The sequence below is a fragment of the Neolamprologus brichardi genome, chromosome 5, assembly GCF_056152115.1.
Source record: "Neolamprologus brichardi isolate AB-2024 chromosome 5, ASM5615211v1, whole genome shotgun sequence".
NCBI lineage: Eukaryota > Metazoa > Chordata > Actinopteri > Cichliformes > Cichlidae > Neolamprologus > Neolamprologus brichardi.
Window position 1 is genome coordinate 17,663,103 of NC_142108.1, and position 16,696 is coordinate 17,679,798.

The window sequence follows — 16,696 nt, forward strand, 5'->3', positions numbered from 1 at the left end:
GTGCTTACATGTGCATGCATATCTATCTATCTATCTATCTATCTATCTATCTATCTATCTATCTATCTATCTATCTATCTATCTATCTATATATACACACACACACACACATATATATACAAACACACACACACACACACACACACACACACACACACACACACACGTGTGTGTGTAAATATCTAATGTATCTAATATACTTTATTTGACTATGCTTCTCTTTTCTGTCACTGTTCTGAAATTGCAGCCTGTGGCGCAGCAGCAGGTGGAGTAGAAGATGAGGGTGAGGCAGATGCTGGCTGGATTGAGGGTGCCGCTATTCTGTTGTCTGTAGTGTGTGTGGTGCTGGTGACGGCCTTCAATGATTGGTCAAAGGAGAAGCAGTTTCGTGGGCTGCAGAGCCGCATTGAGCAGGAGCAGAAATTCCAGGTGGTCCGTGGTAGCCAGGTCATCCAGCTGCCTGTGGCTGACATAGTGGTCGGGGATATCGCACAGATCAAATATGGTAGGTGCAACAAAACTGTCAAGATTACAATAATTAATTATGATTATGGACCAAAACTAATCAAACTTCCTAGAATATTTTGATTAGTTTGGCTTCGTTGGACGTGCTTACTGGCTACCACAGTTGGCTCTGTGTAAAGTAATTTTCTAGGTTCATAAGCTGAAAATAGACTACAGCCTCATTTCCAAAAGGGGATTAAAGTTGTGAAGTCCACCTTAAGCAATTAAACATAGTTAAGCTACATTCACGCAATTAATTAGCTGCAGACTGACCCCATGCATGCTGAGCAACACATGCACATCTTCAAGTTCCATAATGTGAGTGACAACTGTCAGTAATGCCTCACAATGGTGCAGAATAAATGTGGTTATCCTGAGTGAGCCTGTTTTTTTTTTTTTAGTACTTAGAAAGCAACAAAGCCTCTTTCATTGTTGCAGGTGATCTGCTTCCTGCTGATGGAGTGTTGATCCAGGGTAATGACCTGAAGATTGATGAGTCATCACTGACCGGAGAGTCTGACCACGTCAAGAAGTCTGCAGATAAGGACCCAATGCTGCTGTCTGGTATGGATTCAGTTTAGTGTAGTTTATGAATGTTATATAGTGTTTGTAACAGCCATTTTTTCCTGCATGTTGTTTGGAAAAACAAAACAACAAATAGACAAGTCTGGGGTTTTTTTCTGCCAGTGACAGCTTGAAAAACATTGTTTTTAATCAAATGTTTGTCTTTACCTATTTTGCTTTTTGCTGCAGCAGAAACAGAAGCGGGGTTCTTGGACTGCAGGATTATTAGAATTTAAGAATATTCCTGATAAGAGAAATGTGGGATAATCGGATCATATTAGTATGTTTTGCTGCAGATAATTAGCTGTGTGACTTTTTGCTGCCTTCTTTAATTACCCTCGTATTCACCTACACCAACTTATTTTCCCCGAGGTTAATGATGTTCTGTGTGCAAATACAAGTCTGGTACATTATTAGTGTGTCAAACTTGCCACTTTAGCACATTTTATATAAAATGAAAGAGAGTTTAAATTATTACTCGTGATTTTTGAAGGACTCTGTCTTTAAGATGTTTGAGATTTTTAATCCCTTTGACACATATAGCAGTCACCCATTTTTAGGTCAGTGAAGCCACTGATGTAAATTTGGATTCAATATGCACTTTTTCCTGGCTTCTCACTGTACTTGTGATCGATGAAAGCCAGCTTTGTGTTCTGGTTTGATTCTTGTTGCTTGTTAATATGTGTGATGTCACTGTCATGCATAAATGAGCAGAAGTGACAGAAGACCATAGGTGGCTGCACAGCATGGAGATTCAGAAAACATGTGGACAGCTCCTTAACAGCGGCATGCCCATCATGTCTTATTACATGAATCAAAGGCCTGACATCAGTTACACTGATATATAAGCCATTCTAAAGTAACAGTACAGGTAATGCAACAGGAGAGTGCTGTGTGACACAGCCTCCTTTAATCACAACAACCAATTTACCATCCTGCTGTAACGCTAATCATCAATCACATCAGTGTTTTCCTCCTCCTGAATCCCTCCAGCTGACCCAACACAAAATAAATAAATAAAAAATGTATCAGGCCAAAAGAAGAGACAAGCTGCAGCCTTGTGGTCCTGACAAACTTTACCACACATGATGCTTTCCTCTTACACTTAACTAGATTTGAGCCCACTGGATATAATGAGAAGGATCAATCTTCAGTCAGGAAGCATGACACACCCGCTATGCAACATGTCACACTCCATACTGGCTAGTTATGAACATAAGATTAGAATGTTAAATAGAAGCAGGACATAATGTTACCCTCACCATAACCAAATGTAACCTTTAAAGCATGCCTTCACCTTACTTGCTATCCAGTGCGTCAAGACTCCCATTTTACCCGACTGAGTGCACTGGTCACTGTTAACAGTCTAACTCTGAAAGAATAAAAAAAAAATACCAAATACCAATCTGGACAGTTCCCAGTGGGTCTCAAGATTGCAGTATCAATCAACGTATTCCTCTTTTGCTCTCTATGCACTCTTCACATGGATACAGCTAAGCCCACTGTAACAAGATTAGCCAGTATTACTCTGTATATAAATGGAAGCCAGACAGTGTCTGCTGCTATAACCTTTTTCCTAGTCTACAGGTTCTGCATATTCATTGATAGATATGATTTTATCAAGATTGGGACATAACAAGATCAACTAACCTGTTTGTAAAACGCTTTAATGTTATTGATTGAGCAAGTTAGTCGCATAAGTCTTTGTAATAGGAATGAGCTGTTATAGAAATTAACAGTCAACCTTTGCTAGAAAAGCTCTAAAAAGTAACAAAAGTGTTTATCTTTTTTTAAGTTACTGAAAGTATGCATATCTGTAATATAGAAACTGCTGCACTTTCTTTAGGGACCCATGTGATGGAGGGCTCGGGGCGCATGGTAGTGACGGCTGTCGGTGTCAACTCTCAGACTGGAATCATCTTTACACTGCTGGGGGCTGGCGTGGAGGAAGAGGAGAAAAAGGAGAAGAAAGGTAAGATAATTTGATCCTTATATAATCTTCTTATATATAACCTGCTCCATACTCAGGAGTACTGAGTAATTTGTTTTTGTGTCAGTGTTGCCCAGCAACATACCCCTGAAAACAAGCTTTTCTCATTTCATTACCTTATGTTCTCAAAGTCTGTATACCTCATTGCACAATGTCAGTGTTTTAACTGTCTTTGTAAACAGAGGGGTTCTAAAGAATGAACTCACAAGTGGACAAATGTCCACCTTTTGTAGGCGTTTGTAGTACAGTATTCAACACTAAGTGAATGTGTATAGATACTGTATGATATCAGTATTGGTGGCTCAGTAATCAGCTGCAGTATGCAGGTTCTGTGGGTTCAGGTGCATCATTGTCCTTACTCTCTTATCGTTCCAAATTTGCCTCGAAGGAGGGGCAGTGGAAGACGGACACCAGAATACAGGTAGAGTATCACCTTTCTCTGACCCCTGGGAGTGGTACAGTACTTGAACCTTTTGATCTTTAACCCCCTAATGCTTACCAGTAAACCACTGTTGCTAGACTACCCTTTTCTCTAACAAAGCAACCTTGCTTCTGTTAAACTCCTCACTTAAAAAGAGAAGCATCATAATCACAACACTGCATCTTTTTAAGTGTTGATAGATAATACATTTCACAATGCATAATCCTCTCCTCATATAACAGGCTCTGCACTCATCAGACTAACTAGCTAGCATCCAGCACAAGCCCTGCTTCATAGACGTGTTGAATGCCATGAATAAGAACGGGCTTTCAGACTCATCTCATTGCTGTATTACAGAACAATGATATGAGAGCAATAGCCTTGTGGGTGCACAACACATGTACCAGCAGTAGGGTGTAAACTAGTTAGTACAAGCTTGTATAAGATGTACTCTTTTACATCTTAATATGCATATGTGCACAGTTTATCCTTTTAGTAGTGTCTTTGCTACCACTTCCGTATTTTCATTTAATTAAAAATAGTTTGCATGGAAACATGTAGTGATATTATAAAAGGGTAAAGATTTGTTAGATCATCCCTCCAGCTTAAATCTAATGCTGTGTGTCTTTTTAGTGTGATGTTTATAATAACTACAGTTCTTCAACAACAATACGGTTTTAGGTGCATCGCTGCTATGATATATATTCATTTACTTTTTTGGTTTTTATATATCTAATTTGATTGGCTAAACCAGGGGAAAAATTCTTCTATGATGATTCAAAATGAATAATAATTACTGATCAACAATGATAATTTGACAATTTCATGATCAAAATCATACCAAAATGTTGCCACACATTTGAATATCCTTTCGCATTTAATAATTGATTCACATTTGGTCTAAATAGTACAGCTCTGACAAAGTTAGGATTAAGACTTTTTAAAGAATCATATCTGCCAGATGTTGGGTGAGATGGATCTGCTGTGAAAATCTGAGACCAGAATCACAGAAGTCCTGTTTTTAAATGAGATGACTGAAAAATTAAGTTATAATGAAACTGACAAACATTTATGCACCACGCTTTGTTTTAATTTTGCTGAAACCAAAAGGACACTAAAACATAATAAAAATTTCCCATGTTTATCATTTAAAAATAGCAACTATAACAACTACGGAAAATAAAAAAAACTGATACATTACTATGTTTCCTGTTAAAGATCATTAGTCTCTTCACTTAACTGGCTGGCACATGTGTGTTTCACTGGCTAATGAGGTGGATCCCTCTTATTTTTTGTTTAGTGTGGACTGGGGAGTTTGACTTTAGTTTTAATTTTAGCTCATTTGTTTAAAATTTTTGGCTCAAATTAGGATTTTTGTTTTGCTAAACGATATTACACGAATAACATGGTTTTGATAAAAGTTAATATCGCTAAAGGTTGGGGGCACAATTGACAATACATGAAATTTGATGGGTAAAATGCATTGCACAGAAACAAACAGGTGTCTAAATTTGTCTGACAACTGACTTACTTCTACTGTAGCTGTGGTATCATGTTTTATTTTATTGTTCCCCCCAATGTTATGTTCAGATTTCATGTTTCATGTCCGTCCACTGTTATACTTGTCTTATTATTAACATTTGATAAACATCTTCTATCAAATCTAACATTAGCTAAATACATAATAATAATAAAAACATTTGCAAATGCATTTTTTTCCCCACACTAATCACACGGTCTTCACACAGTCTACATATGATGAATCTCTTAAATGTGCTATAACCATGTTATTTCTGTTCACTGTCTTGGGTGTGCACGTGTGTGGGTGTGTTTGTGTGTGGGCGTGCGTGTGTGTGTGTTTTTGTTCATTCATGTTTGGCCCTTATTGTTACTGGCTAGACTGCTCCCATCCCCCTATCCACCCCATCGCAACTATAGCCACGGATGGGGCTGCAGGCATTAATGCCCCTGGCAGTGCCAGCCTAATTAATGGTAGGTCGATAAAACCTCTGATCTCTGATCTCTCTCTTGTGACTTTTGACCCCTCCTACCTTCTTCATTCTCAAACTGCCTCCTCCTACCGTGGGTGCTCATCTTTTGCTTTTCTCTCTGTTGTTTTGTACCTTTTTCGTATCCATGCTATCAGTGCATGCCATTATTATCTGTAGAAATTGTGTTTCTTGTTCTTCTCTATATGCTGTTGTTTGTCTTGTAAGAGTTTTAACGAATATAGCCATCATGGACACATTTCTAATGTTTTTCCTCTGCATGAATCTTTAAATCAAGACTAAAATAAATAAAAGTCCCCAGGTCCATGGGTCTCTATAATGTTGAAAAGCAAGGAAGATCTTTTGAGCCTTTTTATATTGTCAGGGATAACAAGAATAACGTTAAAAGTGACTTCATTCTGTTTCTTGCTCAGAATCTGGTAAGAAAAAGGCATATAACATATAACCCCTGCAGTGTTGTTGCTACATATGAGTTTTTGAACGATTAGGCCAGGATTTACAAGGCACTTTTTTATTTTCAGACATAGACACACTAGTCTTTTTCCTATTTTATAGTCTAACTGACCTCTTGGCAATAAAATGGTGCATTTGGATAGTTTCCACATTTGAAACCCTTTCTTTAAATTGTACTCTTATTTTCCTTCATAGTTCAAATTTGATGTAATTGTTGAGATTTGAAAAAAAAAAAACACAGGTTGATGACTTATGGAAAAATCTTACAGTAGATCCAACCCCCTTTAGTCTGATGTCCCCTGAGGTCGCTTAGTGCAAATCCTCTATTTCTGTGTTAGCTGGACACAATGCAGTGGCACTGGGTTCTCTCTTATCTGTTTCCCCTTGGAGAGCAGCCCCAGTGTGTTTGTACCCAAGGCAGGAGTGGTAAGATTTGTGCTGTAATGGTGACCTTGTGCTATCCTGGGCTGGAACAAAGCGATTTGTCTTCAGCTTTATTGTGACTCCGGGGAAACTGGCTAAAGTGGAAGTGAAGGTGAAATGAACCAGCTCTGGACTGATGGTCTTACAGCTCTACCTGAACAATTTGTGACATTTATGTACAAATCCCTGAAAGACAGATTTGGTCAACTTTCTGGCCTGCCTTTCACCGACTCCAAAAATAATTGGATCAAAGCTGCAGTACAAAATAAAATGCTTCTTCTTTTTTTGGCACACTGTGTATCTATTTTGCTTGAAAGTGCAAGGCGCTTTACTAGATGCTTAGTCTTATCTTTCACCGGCTGCAAAATAATATATATTCTTACTTCTAACAAAGTCTTTCACAGCTCAATTAGACTACCCCCAAGTTGACTGTATAACTTAAAACAGCACTGTGCGATTAAACTGCACATTTAAATTAAGTTAACTCCTTTTGAGAAGAATCCAACAGCATAATAAATTCATTGTCTCCAAACTTATTTCAGTTTTCTTCCAGTTGTTCTTATGTAACTTCACCATGTGGGAGGCTTTCCCTTCAGGCTCTCTCTTTCTCCCTCTGTATTGTTCACATTTCCAGTCTGCTTCCCTTTAAGTGTGTGATCGTGTGATCTTGCATGCCTGAACTTTCCTCTTATGCATGCTGTCTCTTGTTTCTGTGTACTGTACGTGTGCTTTTGGTGTACCCTCTCTCACTGTCAGTGTTTGGTGTAATGCCTTATCTGCTGTTTGTCTTATATCTCATTTGATAACCCGACAATTTGATTCATGTTGTTGCTAATGTTGCGTGGAATTGCCTGTGCTCACAGTGTGAGTATGTCATTCAAAACAATACAAAGAAAATGAAGAGATTTTTTAAAAAGTGCAATTTTAAATGTGAATTTTACATCACACTTAATATACTTTGAATAATTTCTTTTTTTTTTTTTAATTTTAGAAAGGCCCGTTAATTGATTTTAATTACCTAATTAATTTATTATGCAATGAAATAAAGTGTATCAAAACTATGGTTTCTCCCATTTTGTAGTAGTCTGCACAGCAGTATGTCAGTGATCTGTTAGAATAACCCGTTTAGTACATTTTAGTCTTTCTAACTCCTTGTCAGCTGTTGTAGCTACTAGTTGCATCACTTGCTTATCACAAGCCTTTCTATGTGACTGTCACAGAGATGTAATAAAAGTCATTTTCCTGTCTCCCTGTTTGTGAATTTTGGTTCTCATTGTTTGTGCTGTCTCTGTGGTGATAATTTGTTGACCTGTCTGCCTTGGTTATTTTTGTTGTTGTTGTCTTGTATGTCTCCATCATAGGTAAAATGCAAGATGGCAATATGGAGAGCAACCAGATTAAAGGTAACCAAACCATATCTTTCACTCTCTCCTCCTCCTCACCCTCCTCCTCCTTCCTTTTCCTCTTCTCATCTCTTCCCTTTTATGGTGTGTAGCGTAAGCTCTGGGTCAAATCCAGGTTACTTTATTTTTATCAGCCCACATTGATCTTAATAATGGTCTCTCTAAGCGTTGTGCAGTGCTAATTCAGACTGGATTCTGCTCATTTTTGTGACTGAAGTCTATTGCAGGCTGAAGCCAATCCCAGACACTGTGTTGGAAGGAATTAGACCTTTTATTTGACCCAGGTTTTACCCACAGTCAAATTATGTTAGACATCCCGCTCTTTCCCACTGTCTGTCACTGCTGTGTCGTCCCTGGTCTGTTGTTCTGTTCTTCTTGTTGTTTTGTTGGCTCATCTTGGTCTTTCTGAGAAAATAGCAACCTGTCCCTCAACTATCCCCTGTCAGCCTTAGCCAAGTCGCCTTTTATCCAGGGACCCCGACAAGTGTCCTCTCTATAATAAAGTTTGCCTTACAGAATTTGATTTAAATTGGTGTCAGATTAAAGGGATCCTCTTTCATTTATATTTATTGTTTGGTCTCTGTAGGGGTGTGGGTAATGCTGATTTATATTATATCAGGTTAGACTTAGAAAGAAAGCACATAACACAAACACCATAGGGATTTCTTCAAATAGTGTAATGTGGCTGACAGTCACAAACCACTAGGCAATTAATTTCTCGAAAATATTAAACAAAAAACAAGCTGCTACTGCTCTCAGATTTTTCATACAAAGGTTTCATTAGAGGTATGTTAACCTTAGCTCTGCTGATTGATTTAGTAATGATGTAGTAGCTGCTTGTCACATGCTTATTTGATGATGTCAATAAAGGTGTGACAACATACAATAGAAATGATTAATTATTACATTGTTAAACTTTGTTAATCTTTCCATAAATATAGGAATTATGTAGAAAATAACTTAAAGAAGACTGTTTCATCAGTAAACAAGAAGCATTCAGAGAGTACAAACCAATGCCAAGCCAGCTCACACGAGGCAGTATTCATGTTTAAGAAAGCAGTCTTTTATTTTACATATATTCCATTTGCTTTCTTTGTTCTTTTTAAACTTACTTCAAGAAGTTTGTAGTGCAGTAAAAATAATGTACTTTGGGCAATTCTTAATCTTAATGTATAACAGTATAATTTAAGGCAGTAAAATTTTAAGCATATTTTTAAAGATCAAAGACATTTTATGAAAGATTGACCTTTTTTGACCTTGAAGATGAGGTCGGGGGTCCTGAAGTATTGTAATTTTAGAATCCTCATATATCATTCCTTATATGTTGTCAATGAAAACAATGGCAGTAAGAAAGATGGTTTTTATTAGCTCTTCATAGGATTATTGTCACTTTGACCTTCGGATCAATCTATTGACCTTGAAGTAAAGGTCAGAGGTGAAATGTGACATGATATATTAAATCTTGATATGGTGCTTTCTACATGTTGATATACACACCACACTTGTAAGAGTCATAGTTTCTAAGTTATAATGTTTTTAATCAATTTTTGACCAATAAATTATTAAGTTGACCCTGAAGACTTTGGTGGATGTAAGCCAAACTGTAATGGATTGTTAACATGACCTTACTCTACACCCCTTAATGTAATGTAAGCATTTATTAGTGAAGGCGATGTGTATATTATATTCTATTTTATGCTTCTTGACAATATGGGTATCTGCAGGCCTTGATGTCATGGCAAATATAATAAAAGCATGGTTATATAGATTAACAGACACAAGCTGAAGAAAATCCATATCTTCAAAGAATAGGCACAAATACTTTCCTATAGTAAAACTGTGGGGTGTGGTATGATTACGATGATAATTATTGCTAGAACGCTATTTAAAGAACAAACAGTCTCTTTCAGAAGATGAACTTTAGTCAAGAGTGTGTTTTAATTTTAAGTAATGCTCTTCTCCTGAATCCACCTGGATACAGGCGATATACTCTGTCTTGTGTCGAGGGGGTGAAAAAAACAAAATGCGCAACTGGAGAGTATGACAAATGCTCAACATTAAAAGGTTTTTCATGACCATCAAACAAATGCCTCATTGTGATTGGGAAACTGGGTTGAAATGATTCTTGGTAATGGCTTACATTAACAGAGAGGTTCACTTCATGTGTCTTTTCAAGGGGAGAGCACAAGAGATGGGGTAAGGTAATTGTGGACTGGTTTTACTGCCTAAGAGGGTCCCCCCCCCCCCCCCCCCCCCCCCCCACCACCACCACACACACACACACACACACACACACACACAGGACTTTGCATTTATCAAATCATAAAATTTCATAACGTACCTAAAATATCAAATACACTTTAAGTGGGAGTAGAAATTGCATATATATATTTTACATGGGCCAAAATATGTCTTAAACAACAGTCTTTAACAGCCCTTTTGAGTTGAATTCATTTTACTTTCACTGTGTTATCTTTGTGTTCCAGTCTACTCCATATGCATTATTTCAGTTAAATGTATAGTCCTACTGATTATACCGTCTTACATGATTATTAAAAACACACTTTTCAAAATTTTAGATACGTCAAGTGATTATTTTGCTTTTTCACTGGGTTTCAACACTACTGCCAACTATCATGAGTTTGAACGTTACTCAACTGATTAGGCCCAAGATATATTTCTGGCAGTCAATTTCATCATATCACTAGGAGCTTGTCTACAAATTATTCTCAGTGGGGGAAAAAAAAAGAAAACACAATTAAAGACTTGAGCAGTTTTATGCCCATTTTGTAGATAAAAGCCTTTTAAACTGATTTTGAATTGTTCACATTACCTGAAACAACAACCCAAATATCAGCAATTACAATTCATCCTGAGAAACAATGACTGTAATATCTGAAAATAAGTTTTTCTATCATTTAATGAAGCGATCAAAAATTATGATTTTAGATTTAAGTCATTTTGTTTGCATGGTGTGAAGGCAAAGACTTTTTATTTATCACACTACACTTTGAATTAAACCTTCAGTGAGTTTTACGCTAAAAAGAAGATATTTACTTCTCATGTTTATGTAGTTTATCTTTTACTTTTTTCTTGACTTTAAATTGTGCTCTTCCTCACTATTATTTTGTATTTTTATATACAGTACAGGAAGTGTAATTTTCACATGGTATAAATGATCCTGAAATGATCAGCAGACTTCTAAATACTCTAGATTTTAAGATAGTTAATGTATGAATAATTTATGGTAAATATGTTTTTTTGAGGAACGATGGGAAGAATAAGTGTGTCTCTTATACTATGGTATATACTATAAAAGTGCAACATGTTTTAGTTTTCTTACACATCATACAGTAAGATGGTCAGAGCCAAGCAAAATGTCATTCGATGTAGTTATTTTTTCTTGGTTTTAAGTCTAAACTGTTTGCCAGTGCCGAATGGTACTGGTGCGAGTAGCACACCTGGGTGTTAAGTGAAGTCCCTCTCCCTCCTCATTTTATTGGTCTAATCTCCTTATCTAACACTGGTGCTGTCTGTTTTTTGTTGTTTTTTTGTTGTTGTGTTTACAGTGAAGAAGCAGGATGGAGCAGCTGCCATGGAGATGCAGCCTCTAAAGAGTGCTGAAGGCGGAGAGGCTGACGAGAAAGAGAGGAAGAAAGTGTCAGCTCCGAAGAAAGAGAAGTCTGTGCTGCAAGGGAAGCTGACCAAACTGGCTGTCCAGATTGGCAAAGCAGGTACAACAAATTGCACACAGACAAGTTTATCACTCAGTCACGCAGATAGATCTGGGAAAAAAGAGGCACTAAACCATCATCCTGTCCATCAAAGTTGCACAGATAAGACTGCTTTTTATTTGTTTGAAGCAATCAAAGGAGTTTAGAAGAAACTTAAGGTATCTGAATTACAGAGCTCTGGAAGAGTGTGTTCAGTGTTTTGTTTTGTTTTTCCCCTCTGCCCTTGAGAAACTGCTGAATCATTGCACTAGTAGAAACAGAGATTTTGTCATGCAGGTCACCCAGTTTTGCAATGTTACACACAATATCATAAAATGTTGTTTCTAATATAATTTAGGGTAGGGTTTAGGCCACTGAGGAGCTGATGTGAAGCACATTTGCAGCATGTGAGTCCTTTCAAATGAAGGTAACACATCGAGAAAACAGGACCAGTGTGAATATCGTAATTTGCTTTTCTTAATCTGCCGCTTTTCTCAGAAATCTTTAACCTTTAGTGCACCAAATAATACCTGTTTTTAAAAAACTGTTTGATTTTTTCCTCAGTTTAAGTACTCCCAGACATTCGTATACCACGACAGGCCTGCTTGGGTAACAAGTGACTGCATAAATGTTTTAGTTCCAGCTTCATCAAAATAAGTGAGATTTCCCTTTACACAATCAGCTCACTATGTAAGGCCAGCCATTTTGAGTAGGGATTCAAATCTGTTACTGCCTGCAGTGCAAAGATAATCCACAAGTGGGCAGATTGTTGGGAAGTGTTAATTATGTTAATAACATACAGGCCTCGAAAGCTTGAGTGTACAAATGGTGCTTCTGTCCTTAAAAGCTGTTTAGGAAGTTAAGTAAACAGAGCTTCCAGTGTGCTCTAGTTCTTATTTCTCCTTGTAAAGAGTTGAAGGTTTTACAGCTTCAAGAAGTCCCTGTTTCTACAGTGTGCTGTTACATCAAACTGTTGGCCTGAGTGATGGAATGAGGACACTGTGTCAGAACAGTGAAATACCAAGGATGGATTAGCATACAAGCAGTGCTTGTAAGATCATGTGGCATATTGGGGAAAATATTGGAACTTCAGCATCTGTGTGTCTTAAAAAGCCACACCCGAAATGTAACTATTAGTTGTCCTCCTTTAACAAGCTGAGAAAGAATAAAGACTGCAAATAGTTGTTTTTATTAACATTTACCTTTCATAATTAGATAGTTATGGCCATTAAAACATACCCAAAGTTTATAATAATGAGATAAGCATGTAAGCATATATAAATAGAAAATGATCCAATGCTCAATTATGTTTGCGACAAGCTGCCCCAAAACTGTGGTTTTCTTGATCAATTTATGTATATGTTCTTGCATGACAAGCACCATATAATTAGTATTATAAGCTTTTAATGTACTCCAACATACAAACAGTCAACTATGCATGGAGATATACAGTTCACAGGAATACAGTTTTACCAGCTATGATACCATCAATGTTTCTGACAGCATACATTTTCCACTTCAGTAAGCTTTTCAGTACATGCCTATTAAAAGGGGCTCATTTTGATAAAGATATATTAGATATATCAGTCATGAAAATATTATGTCAGCCCAAGCAGGCAATGAGGACAAACGGTGTACCAAATGGAGTCATCCAACTGTTTTTATTTATTTCATTAAATGTTTATGCTGACAAACAGGGCATACCACCCCTCAGTATGATTCCCAGTATTGACCAATCATAAGTAAATGTTCTTTTAGGAATGGGGGAATTAAAGAACCAGTAGCCAAGGCTAGGCTGGAGGGCTGGAGGGCTGGAGGGCTCCACAACACTTAAAAAATGTTCTCAACCCTCATAAATATGAAGCAATACGTTTGAGTAAAATGCAACTGAAATATATAAAGTTAAAGGTTTATTTATTCATATAACTGTCATAATGGAAAATTCCATTTTCATTAAGGAAAATATGTTTGGTATAACATCAGTGTTTACCAGTCAAGTTAATTTAATTTGACCAGATTTGACCAAATTAAAATTATTGTTTTACATTTTACTCATGTAACTAAATTGCATGGAGATTTTTCATGCAATCAAATTACTTAAAGTCAGCATTTTGAGCATAAATATTTCTGAGTGTAAGCAGCATGAAATGCTGTAATTGCAATATAGACATTTTTTTTAAACTGTGACTCAGCTGAGTTAGTGTCCCAGAATAAAAAAAAAAGTTTATTAAAGTTGGAAAAATTACAACTCCTACAACATAATTACGTTCCCCTCCCATAGGTGCATGAATGAAATCCATCTCCATTATTCAGTTAGGTTTAAGTTACAGCTTTTTCCTACCCTAGCTTTTTTGTTTTTTGAACATTTATCATCTTGCAGTTCCTGCATTCAGGTATTTCATCTTAACCAGCATATTTATCATTTCAGTTATTTTCAGCAGCAGGCAGTTTAAGGTAATAAAAATGTCATAGATTTTGGAACCACCCTTTTAGTTCCTGGCAATAACAGCTTGTCAAATCTGGAAATAAGGTGCTTTGGCTATCAAACCTGTGTTTCACTATGTGTTTGCCACACAGAGTTTAGCTTAACAGTGATTACTGAGTGAAAATTGAGCACTGGAAAAGGGAGGGTAGCTTGCTCACCTAGCTAGACCTCACTGATCAGTCAGAGTTTTCCTGACACTGATACACATTAATATAACATATATTATTCCTTTGATAAATTATTTTATCAATGAATTTAGTCATCTCAGATTTTAGGCAACTCACAGCAACAACACACTGAGTTAAGTCCTGTGTGTGGCCATTCTCTGTGGAGTCATGATAAAGTGCTTGGCACTAGGAAGGACTTGAGCTGCTCACCACATGCCGCACTGATGGATCGAGTAAGCAAACTGAGTAACCGGATTTGTCCACAGTCATCAGTAAAGTGTAGCAAAGCGATTCTCTGCTTAGACTCCTGTATCAAACGGTTCCCCTCTATAGTTTTGTTTGATTACATGCCTCACTTTGCCATTCCTTTCCTCAGCTAATACTCGCCGTACTTTTCACCAGGTTTGCTCATGTCAGCCATTACAGTCATCATCCTGGTCCTGTACTTTGCCATTGACAACTTTGTGATGCAGAAGCGCCCTTGGATGCCTGAGTGCACTCCTATCTACATCCAGTACTTTGTCAAGTTCTTCATCATTGGTGTAACTGTTTTGGTGGTGGCTGTCCCAGAGGGACTGCCGCTGGCTGTCACCATCTCCTTGGCTTATTCTGTTAAGGTAAGGTAACTTTTAAGCATTGTAAGACTCCATGGGCTCACATTTGTTATTAATAGATTTGTTATGCAGTTAGATATTGTTGTTTTTCTTTGTCTTTGCATATGCAAATGTGTGCACCTTTCACAGAGATGAGACTTGCATGGATACTTGAGGATTCAGGGCAATTAATTCTCCCAGCTGTGTTAATGTGCTTATTTTTATTCACAGCGGCAAATATGTAAATAATTCAATTAAGTCTGACTGTGCAAAGAATTTAATTTTTTTTGAATGACATGAATCAAATTAAAATGTTATATGTACCGACATGTTCGGTGGCCATTTTTGCCACTGAAAGTTAAGCAGTGCGAGGCTCGGGATAGGCACTTTATTGAAAAAAAAATACTTTAAAATGGAACATATTGTTTTCTACCAACAGAAAATGATGAAAGACAACAACCTGGTGCGTCACTTGGATGCATGTGAAACAATGGGCAACGCTACAGCCATCTGTTCTGACAAGACAGGCACGCTAACCACCAACCGCATGACAGCTGTGCAGTTATACGTTGGTGATGTACATTACAAAGAGATACCAGATCCTGGAGTCCTGCCACCCAAGTCATTGGATTTACTTGTCAATTCCATCTCAATTAACAGCGCCTATACCACAAAGATACTGGTAAGTCTTAGAGAACACAGTTAATGTATAAGTATAAAGTTAAGTGAATATTTGAATACCTTATCTGTCACTTTTATATACTAATTCATGCTTGATGCTGTCCGTGAACCAATATTTGGGCTATTGTACTGTACTACACTCAGAGAAGATAAGCCTATATTATCCTGGGTTAGCTTCTTAGATTTCAGCTTACTCTGTGTAAACAGTGACACCATATGATGGGAGCAGCCCTGAAACAGCGAGACAGCTCTGCAGTGCTTTCTTTTTGGCTAAGCAGGCAGGCAGTGTCCTTGGCTGCTGCTTTAGATTCATTAGGCATTCGCTCAACTTGTCACCTTGAGAACGGTTGTGTAATTTTGTCTTATCTGATATTCAGAGCATAGCAGACTGTAATTGAATCCAATCTGTCTAAGTGCTGGAGATGTTCTCCTGTCTATAGTGAATGCAGCAAGGAGACATTTTCTCTAAGCTAGTTAGACCTGCATTCAATAAGAAATACATAGATATATGAACAAACACACTCATGCTGTTTCATATTCTAATCACAGAAAATGTGACTAGTCTGCATGGAAATCTTGTCCAGGACACAGGTCTGAAACATTATTTGCATGATAAAGCGCTTGGTTAAACAATCTAAAAGCAATGATTGCCAAGATTAGCATGTCTTCAGCTTGTTGGAACAACATGCCTGAGTAATCCATTTCCTGGCATGTAGACTCACCTGCACACACACACACACACACGCACACACACCTAAACACACACACACACACACACACTGTTTGTGCCTATCTATTTGTCACCATCCTTGTAAACTCCTGTAGAGTCTATTCATTGATGGTTGACCAACTGACAAATGCCCTTATGGAACTTGCATTAGCAGTGAGCTGAGCAATTAGGACATCTGTGAACGAAGAATCCAACAGATTTCATTTTTGGTGAAAGCACAGTACTGCTCTAGAGACATTGTAAGTGCAGGGACATGGATCCTGAATGGAAATCTATGAGAGAATTTTGCAACATTAAAGCTAGTGTTTGTCCTGCCCCTGCTACCCAAAGAACCGATCAAAAACTGAACCGGTAAACATATGTGGTAGTCGTGTTTTTGAGCACGTAAACACACAATGGAGTTTCATTATTAAATTAAAGATGAAGGTAGGTGTACTAATGGGAGTTATAGCATTTGTTCAAGTGATTAAGCACAGATGCTGCCTGGCTGTACTAAGGATTTACTCAATAATGAGCCTTTAATGCTGTGAAACTTTAGGTATAAACCTTAGAGGGGGGGA

General features: G+C 37.4%; 1 protein-coding gene across 15 annotated transcripts in view; it reads left to right on the top strand.

Moving 5' to 3' along the window:
* The window catches only part of atp2b2 (ATPase plasma membrane Ca2+ transporting 2), a 124,712-nt gene that overhangs the window by 82,912 nt on the left and 25,104 nt on the right, over positions 1–16,696 (top strand). For 9 of the 15 annotated variants that reach the window (XM_087840805.1, XM_006783270.3, XM_006783272.3 and 6 more), the window contains 9 exons: positions 248–505; positions 943–1,068; positions 2,915–3,040; positions 3,447–3,479; positions 5,379–5,471; positions 7,726–7,767; positions 11,337–11,501; positions 14,535–14,749; positions 15,165–15,407. In XM_087840805.1, the coding sequence (XP_087696931.1) occupies positions 248–505; positions 943–1,068; positions 2,915–3,040; positions 3,447–3,479; positions 5,379–5,471; positions 7,726–7,767; positions 11,337–11,501; positions 14,535–14,749; positions 15,165–15,407 (1,301 nt within the window). The remainder of the gene's footprint in view (positions 1–247; positions 506–942; positions 1,069–2,914; positions 3,041–3,446; positions 3,480–5,378; positions 5,472–7,725; positions 7,768–11,336; positions 11,502–14,534; positions 14,750–15,164; positions 15,408–16,696) is intronic. The other 6 variants (XM_035904510.2, XM_006783276.2, XM_035904508.2 and 3 more) reach the window with 4 other exon arrangements.